The following is a 9,808-nucleotide window of genomic DNA, read 5'->3' on the forward strand; positions in this document are numbered from 1 at the left end:
ATGCAATACCAATTGTCTTTACAGACATGACGAGACAATGTGAAAACTCTTTTGGGGCTTAAATGAAGCAGGAATTCTTCTAGTTGTACAACAATGTCAAAATATCAATGTGATTGGGTTAGTGGTTTGAAGATTCAAAGAATACAGTCATGTAATCTGACACAGCTTCACACCACAACTGTGTCCCACACACACTGGCCCTGGAAAACAGGTTCTTATTTTGCCAATGGAGAATCCAACACAAAAACTTTTACTAGATCAAAAACTTTTATATTTAGTACTCATTAAGCAGCTGCTGGGTATGAAAAGGGCCCAGGTTTAGAAAGTGGGTGTACACACATTGACAGTGTTTGTAGGGCATATGGCTCACATATGTCAAGGATTTACTGGTGTTCCAGATCAGGTTGACCTGCTACACTAAATGTCCCCAGTTTAATTCAGGGCAATGAAGTAATCTGCCTTAACCCATTGTGAACTGTGTTATCAAGCAATTGCAGTGAAGCATCTATTGTATTTCATTTTTAACAGCAGCGTATAATTACGATGTTATAATATGTCTCAAACAGTTAAGATAAATGGACTTTTTTAATGTCGTAAATGTAAATGAATCCTCTCACCATGAACACTACAGCTTATTGTATTATTATGTTATTATTATATGTGTTATCAGTATTATTATTACATGTATACATTATTATCAAAGGGTACATCCCCTCTAGTTTTGGCAGACCATTTTCAAGTTGTTTGAAAAGCGGGGGGAGATCCATGAAATTGTAAGCACACCCTCTGCATCCATCATCATAATGAGTAATTTTATTTCCTTGTCATTTTTATGAATGTTTAAATGTTTAGATTCTTGTCCTTACTCCATACAATGATAGGCTTTGTGCATTGTGCTACAGTAAGATTTGGGGAGTCATTGTTAACCCTTTGAGTCAACTGTACTTGGGCAGTGCAAAAAAGGCTGCAACAATTCAGCGTTATGGAATCCTGCTATATTATCACTGTACTCAGGGTCGCCTTCAGGGAGTGACAACCATGACGATTGGGCCCCACATGAAGCGGCCGAAATGCCGCCGGTGCACCGGGGACTGCAAGCTGATAGGGCCTATCGGGTGGCAAGAGCACCTAGGCACACCTCCTTGCATGTGACTTACACAGCCTTCCTAAACACTTCCTGTAAAGATTCATCTAATATTTACACTTCCTTTATTGCAAATTCAGTTAAAATTACAATTTCTTATCTCCTGCTCTGTTAATAACTTGCTAGACCCAGCAGGAGCCTTATGTATGTAATTTACAGAGCAGGAGATAAGACCTTTTAAAGTAAATTGCATTGGATTGAAAATGAAACCATTTTTTTCCATGCAGGCTGTGTTAGTCACAGCCAGGGTAGGTGTGGCTAGGGCTGCAAAAACAGAAACAAAAGTAATGTAACTCCTAAATGATGGAGGTATGATCTATACACCAAAACTGTTTCATTACGCTAAAGTTGTTTTGGTGAATATAGTGTCCCTTTAACTTAGTATCTAATGAGTAATTACCACTGCTTCAGATATGATACATATATCCAATAACATCCTACATCACTCTGAGATAGAAACAAATCAACAACTTGGCTACTGTTGCTAAAACACAACTTACTGTTTAGTGAAGAGGGAGAGCCACGCCGACTCCCATCAGCCCCAGCCACCCTCCTGCAAGGAAAATGTAAGAAACAGGAGGGTGGCTGAAAAATTTGATGTATGTCAGTATGTCTGTATGTATGTCAGTATGCATGTCTGTATACCAGCAGGGCCGGACTGGCCCACCAGGATACCGGGAAATTTCCCGGTGGGTCGTCGGCACCTGGGGCCGGGCAGACAGCTGTCTGTGCTGGCAGCCGCAGGGGGAGCTCTTAGGGTACAGATCACTGTGGAACTTGCCCGCTCCCATGCTGTTACTGAAATATTAGAGATTTATTATCTTATTTCTTTCCCATGTTCCTGCACCTTAATTAATCATGATGCTTTAGGGATGCCTACACTAATGTAATTCTACAGCAAGGATGCACCCTGTGATCAGAACTGTGTCGATACATGGGGAAGTAATGTGATATCATTGAAATGCTTAATGCAGAAAACGTTTCCTGACCTAAAAGCCCATCCACAGAACTAATTACATTCAAAGGCAAAGTCATCCTAGAGCTTGTTAGCAGAGAATCCAGCAAGTTTTACATAATGACCATGTTGGCACACTATCATAATAAAGAACCCATCTAATCTGCATGCAATTACAGACAGAAATGCTGAAAATGACCTCTTTCCTTAAACACAGGAGAGGCAATCCCTTGTCACACACATATAATTATATGTAGCAGTAGCACTAATAGACTTTTGCAGTTCTATACCAGGCAGAGGACAGACAGTAGGTGAGTGACATCTACCTGTGACCAGCCTATTGATGTCTATATACAGTGAATTGACATCTCCCATAATGCGTCATGACACCAACAGGTTTATTTTTTGCTGATATCAATACCTAATACCAGGAATTATGTTTGCGACAATTTACACAGTATGCAGGTGGAAGTGTGTTGAAATTTGTTACTCAACAATTCCATTTGCAACGAAGGGTTGCCTCCACAAAGTAGTGTTCAGTCTAAGACCCTCTCTGTGTTAAAGTGGCATTGTCACATTTGAGGTTGTTGTTGTTTTTTTAAACACAGCATCTTGATGAAAAACTAATTTCGGCTACGATGGAATTTCAATGACATCCACAAGCAATCAATAAGATATTATAAAACAAAGTAGGCTGATTTTTGGTGAAATGTGGCAAAGGAAGGAGGTTAAAGTGCATGGCGAGGCCTTGACTGACAAGGGAGAGCAGAAAAGACCTCCCACAGGACGTCCCTCTACTCTCCATGTATGCTTATGGTTGCTATGGAAACTCCCTAGCCAACGCTACTAACGCTGTCTAGGGGGTATAGAAACGGCCTGATGTCGTCATGCTGGCAAAGACGTCACTCATGAGATTTGCCCTGCTTAGGGATGCATTCCAAGCAGGATAAATCCAAGTAGAGACCAGACGGAGTGGAGATCAGCCAGGAGGTTGGTGTTACATCACTAGCTGCAGCTTCTTGGAACAGGCATTTTCTCACACACTGCACAGCAGATTGTGCATTCAAGAGATTACCTATGGAAGCTTCTCCCCCTGATGACCGAGGATAGTGAGTGTGGCTCAGCTAATCAGAATATCCAGACAGGAACCTACTGTGGAGAGTCTGGAACCAGATGCAAGGCATTTTTATACTGTTTACAAACCCATAAATTGTCTAACCAATTGCCTAGTACAGTACATCAATAAAAACGTTAAAATTGGGCGTTTTTCAAGATGTGTAACTAGTTAACCAAAGCACCATGTCAGTTGTAGCTCAACAACTTCTTCATTTCGACATTGTTTTGATGAGCAGAATTTCTTAAAAGGTTGTCAAATTATGTAAAATGGTATAAACCATTTCAAAACAAGTTTATATCTCCACTGTCTCATTTGTGCATCCGCTAACAGTATTATTTGTATAAAAATAAAAAAGGGGTTATATATGAACACAATGCAAGCCCAGCTTTGAGTAACATGAGTTTAAGTAAGCCTTTTATGATTAAGGGATATAATTTTACAAGTTTAAATATGAACACTAAATACACATGGATATGGGATTTTAGAATGCATAACAGTTGTGTAATATTGTATTTAAATGTATTTTTAATGGTGTATTTAGTGGTAGAAGGTGAACCTACTGGCACTCTTGATCCACCCCCTTTATCATTGCATAGTATACAAATTACATTTCTATTTGTACTACTGAGATTATTCTCAAAACTAAAACAGGGTTATTGAAGTTATTTGGGGACTTCAACATATATTTCACATTTGTGGCCAAAAAAAATTGTACTGGGAAAATTGTCCATGTAAGCTTTGCTACTGGGTCAGTTACCGGTACTTTGGCCCTAAATTTACAATTCCTTCTCAATTTTCTATCATTTTCAGCTTAGCAAATGAACCTTTAATTCATGGAAATAGATTACACCAAGAATTGGTGTAGAAGGGATAAAATACAGTCTATTAAGATGTGAATTAGAGTCAAATGGGCAAAATAGTCCCTAAGTTAAATAGCATGTTCCAGTCTTTAAATTCTCATTCTTATTTATAATTTATAAAGCTCCAACAAATTCCGCAGCGCTGTACATGGACTAACAGACACGTGTTTGCAACCAGACGAGTTGGATGCACAGGAACAAAGGGATTGAGGGCCTGCTCAGTGAGTTTACAAGCTAGAGAGAGTCGGGAATAGTGACATCAAATGTAAGGGTAGGGGTAGAAAGGTAGGTTGCTAGAATAGTACTCACTGAGGGCTTAGAGTTTTGTATTTTTTTAATTTATTTTTTTAAAGACAGTTGCAGATGACGAATCAAGTTGAGGGGAGGGAATGGTATTAACAGTTTAATTGATATGCTTTCCTTATATGGAAAATATGAATGTTTTAACTCTTATTCCTGTGCATTTACATGCCACTGGCGCAAAATAAATATTATTCCGTACAACTGCTTTTGTAAAGTTGACCTTCAAACCTCTGTCGCTGCTGTTAAGATCAAGACAAATATATCTGTACTGTGAGTGTTTTACTGTCACACTCCAAGAGGTGAGAGAGAATGAATGAAGTGGTCAAACACTGCTCGAGTACACAAGAATGTGGTCCAGACAGACATATTACGCCAGCACTGCAAACTAATTAGACAAGTGTTCAGCTCTGGGTCCCCCAAGGGCCTAGAAAAGGAATGTATAATCAGTTAACAATTAATGCTTCAGCTGGTGTAAAAGTGCTTTGTAAATGGAATTGTAGTACTAGAATATTAATATATTATTTCTACCTTTTTTTTGTTTAAAGCCACGCCATTTACCCCAGCATAGCGCACAATTTGTACTTTATTATTTCGTTGTACGGTATAATTACGTATACACATGATCAAAATGTCTCTACAGTCAATGCTTGTGTTGTAATTACAGCAGGCACAGAGCATATCATTCCCTACTTTTTATGCACCATCTAAAGTACAGGAGATGTTCAATTTATAAAGGCAGTTTAACCCTGAATGCTGGGCTCCCTCTTCACTGACGGACAGGGAAACCCCTTCTGACATGTGCAGAGTGGATTCCAGGCTCAGACACTGGATAACAACTATATCTAGAGAGGCCTAAACATCATGGTGATCAGTAGGCAGTGACAGAAGTATGGACCAATCAGTTGTAAAGTGCAGAACTATATTTCTTTACTACAAACATAATAAACACAAACCCATCAGATTATTCAAATTAGTAACAAGAAAGAATATTTGCTGATTGTATTTTTCACGCAGATTAAGTAACCAAATGTAGATACAGAAACTATAGAAAAGTGAAAATAAAAAATTAAAGATCTTATCTTACTCATAGTGCATATTTATAAAAACGCAAAATTGAATTACAAATTCTTGTTGCATAGTGCATCTACAAGCTGCAATATGAGATCTTGTTTTTCTGTCACCAGTTCACCGTACAGGTGTCATCGGCTACTATGAAGGGAATTTGAATTATTTTGGTTAAGTGGAAAACAGAAAAGGAAAAAAACTTGTTACCTGTCGATGACATATACACATACATCTTCTAAGACATAGCTGCAGGGGTGTCTAAATTCCAGATCCCTAGTAGTCATAGAACTACAATTCACATGATGCCTCCTCAGCCTAAAGACTGGAAAGCTTCATGGGAGTTGTAGTACCACAACAGCAAAAGATTTCGCTCTTACAGCTGTGTGAAGTTGGCACCCCATATTTTAAAAATTGAATAAAAATGCACCATTTGTTTATGCTAAAGTTTGTGCCGCTTTGGATTGAGAGATAGTGTGCATTAGATTTGCTCAAACCCAGGCTACTTTCCACCCCATGTTATATTTTAAAACAAATACACCATTCATTTGTGCTGCGGCATTTGATTTTTGCAGCACAAATCAGCACAAAGGTGGCGCAAACGTATGGTGTACTAAAATCTAATAACATGGTGTGCAAAGTGAGCAGGGTTTTGATAAAAATATAATGCACAATATGTCAGAAACCAAAGCGGCACAAATCAGCACAAACATAGCATGGCACGGTATGGTCAACTTGTTTTCAAAATCTAATAACATAGGGTGCAAAGTGAGCAGGGTTTAGATAAAATTATAATATGCAATATCTCAGGAATCAAATCGGCACAAACATGGCATGGCACGGTATGGTCAACTTGTTTTCAAAATCTAATAACATGGGGTGCAAAGTGAGCAGGGTTTAGATAAAATTATAACACGCAATATCTCAGGAATCAAATCGGCACAAACATGGCATGGCACGGTATGGTCAACTTGTTTTCAAAATCTAATAACATAGGGTGCAAAGTGAGCAGGGTTTAGATAAAATTATAACACGCAATATCTCAGGAATCAAATCGGCACAAACATGGCATGGCACGGTATGGTCAACTTGTTTTCAAAATCTAATAACATTGGGAGCAAAGAGGGCAGGGTTGAGATAAAAATATAATGCACAATATCTCCGAATCCAAATCGGCACAAACATGGCATGGCACGGTATGGTCAACTTGTTTTTAAAATCTAATAACATTGGGAGCAAAGTGGGCAGGGTTTGGATAAAATTATAACACGCAATATCTCAGGAATCAAAGCGGCACAAGCATGGCATGGTTCGGTATGGTCGACCTGTTTTCAAAATCTAATAACATTGGGAGCAAAAATATCTCCGAATCCAAAGCGGCACAAACTTTAATTTCTGCAGCACAAACGATTAGTGTATTTGTTTTTAAAATGTAATAACAGAGTGGAGAGTGGAGAGGTTTGAAAAAAAATCTAATGTGCAATATATCTCCAAAACAAAGCAGCACAAACGTTCTTTTTTTGAGGCACAAACGCAGCATAAACAAATTGTGCATTTTATTCACCTTATGAAAACACGGGGTGCACTGCCAACCTCACACACCTTTGCTAAATTCTGCTTTAATACAATCTTTAAATGAACCTGTCCTAAGGTCACAGTAAGTATCCACACTGTAACATGACAGCACCTCTAAACATTTTGACAGTGAGTACAATCCAGAAATGAACTCCCAAATTACTGTATATTTATTTCTCTGTTCCTTAATCTGTGAGCTGTCACCCTGCAATGTAACAACAGCAACACACGATAAGCAAGCTTTCCACTTGTTAAAATTCTAGAAGAGATTTTCTCTCCCACAGTGAGCACATCCAGTCCTGTACCTGTAGCAGACCTTACTTCCAGTTACGAAGGACATTAGATTTGACACCAGCTCCTACTCAACTCTAGGAAAACAACACTTGACATTTCCTGTCTGTGACCAACACGGCGTGTGACACTATTTATTCTTAGTATATCCGTTGTTTAAAGCCCATTAATAGCCACCAGAAATCTGTTTAGTACACACTCTGTGATATACACTGATTTTATTTTATCGGTCACTATCAACGTTCTATAATACAGCCAGGCTAATGAGGGCAGCTAACACTGTAAAAAGTGATAGAATCTATCCTCCCATTGCATATTATTCTGTGATAGATCTTTATTAACTGTAGCAGCTCACGTACAGCACAGGAGCAGTGCTATACGGCTCCCAATATTATGCCATGACTCAAAGTCTTTGAGGAAAGTAACCTGGATTACCCTCAATCTCCAATCTATTTAACGTGCAGTCTGCAATCCCAAAAGCATATTTCTGCCCTCCTCCCCTCTCCCCAAATCCTGCTGCACCAATGACAGGACTGAAAGCTGCTGGTCAGTCTTTAAGCCCTCCACCCCTCCTGTACTTACCAGAATGAAAGAGATCAGAGCAGAAGCCCAAAGCTGATGGGAACAGCAGGATCCTCAATGAAACTGTCCAAAAATCCATCACTTTGGCTGGGTTTGTCTTGGAATCTGAGTGGAGGAGAGTGACAGGTCTCCAGGAGCAGCAGTGGAATCCCCTTGATATAGCAGGTTGCTAATTTGCTCAGATACTGAGAGGGACTGGCTGAGCTTTGGGGGATGTCTTTTATTTTTGGTTGTTGTTACGGATTGGAGAGGGAAACTGTGAGATATTGTAGGATAAGGCAGAGGGGAACCCTACAGACGTTTAACAGCAACTGCAGTCAGTTACAAACCCTGTAAGAGACGGACTAAGGGATCCTATTACCAAGATCATGTGACAGGATACATACTAGAATGAGAAATGCCCATTTTCTCCCAAACTGATTCACAAGTAATACAATGTAACAGAACTGTGGAACGTTCTGCAGCTCACATATCATTTAGCACGCTTTCTGGGACATACCTGTTGTCCTCTACCTCTTTGTTGACGTTAGTGGAATGTCCCCAGTGTGACGTTGTATGGGTGAGGGAATTCAAATTTCACTCACACAGAAGGGAATCCCATGAGCAATATAGATTTTGAGAATAATACATTACCTAATTCGCCAGTATTTATGAATGGGTATGTGCTGCATCCTGTAAATTGCTGTGCAATGTCTCAATGTCTTGCACAGTTTAATGAAAAGTCACAATTGTGTTGTTTTGCTTTGTTTTGTTGAATACATTCCCACAGAATGTATTAGAAATAATATATTATGTATTATTTTTCTTAAAGGGACACTATATTTACCAAAACCACTTTTAATTTATTTATTTATTACTGGTATTTATAAAGCATCAACAGATTCCGCAGCGCTGTACAATTAGTGGAGAACATACAATACACACAGACACATACAAAAGGTAGAGAGGGTCCAGGGAGGATAGTGGGGGCACAACCAGAACACATTGCTACCTATCAACACCTCTTGGTGCAGTCACTCACACGGCCACTAGAGGTGCTTCCTAGTCCAGTGTGCTGCACTGACTTTCAGTTTTACACGGAGACACAGAATAAAATCACCCTTTTCCAGCACAGGGAGATGGTAACCTAAAAAGCTACTTCATCACTAGAGTGTCAGGAATACATGTTTGTTTTCCAGACACTATAGTGTTCCTTTAAATATGTGAATATTTCACAACAGACATTAAAAATGCAGAGCATGTTATTGACAGTGAAAGATCTTATTAAATTAGACACTAAACAATAATTTAGTTTTAAACTCAAAACTTAACCCCATCATAACTTTCCTTCTTTGTCTAGTGTTCTACTAGTATTACTGCATTAAATAATCAAATAAAATACTAATATTTGCATAACAATAGAAATATTCATTTTCAGTTGAGTCCGGAAATGTGAATGGAGAGATCAGTGGCAGGAGTCATGGAGACATGTGAAAGTAGACAGATTTTGTAAAGTATATATAAATAATTATTTTACTTCCTTTTTCAAATTGCATAAAACATTTTTTTTTTCAAAATTAATTTAAAACGTTATTTGGGGGGGGCGTGGTTTGCGGCCGAGCGAGCTGGACGTGTCCGGGTAAAGCTCTGCTGCGACCGCGGTGCCAACAGCCTACAAAAGCGGAGACAAATCCCTAAAAACGTCTGATTTAGGTGGGGGAAGCAAGATGGATAAGAGAGCCCCGAGAAAACAGGCGAAAAGAGTGACGGAAACGGGTGCTACAGTGACCGATATGTTTGCGGCCTCTCGAGCAGTGCGATCAGGCACACAAGATGGCGAACGAGAAAGCCAAGGTACGCCCCGTTCACCCTCGAGCCCAGCGAGCGGCGTGGCCATGGGTTCTTCGGATTCCGATACCAGCCAGATCCTGGCTAAATTG

General features: G+C 39.4%; 1 protein-coding gene across 1 annotated transcript in view; it reads right to left on the reverse strand.

Moving 5' to 3' along the window:
- Nucleotides 1-8,158, reverse strand: part of KREMEN1 (kringle containing transmembrane protein 1) — a 155,096-nt gene extending 146,938 nt beyond the window's left edge. The window contains exon 1 of the mRNA XM_063454178.1: nucleotides 7,890-8,158. Within this exon, the coding sequence (XP_063310248.1) occupies nucleotides 7,890-7,968 (79 nt within the window). The 5' untranslated portion in view covers nucleotides 7,969-8,158. The remainder of the gene's footprint in view (nucleotides 1-7,889) is intronic.
- Nucleotides 8,159-9,808: the final 1,650 nt, after the last annotated feature.

The sequence above is a fragment of the Pelobates fuscus genome, chromosome 5 (assembly GCF_036172605.1).
Source record: "Pelobates fuscus isolate aPelFus1 chromosome 5, aPelFus1.pri, whole genome shotgun sequence".
NCBI lineage: Eukaryota > Metazoa > Chordata > Amphibia > Anura > Pelobatidae > Pelobates > Pelobates fuscus.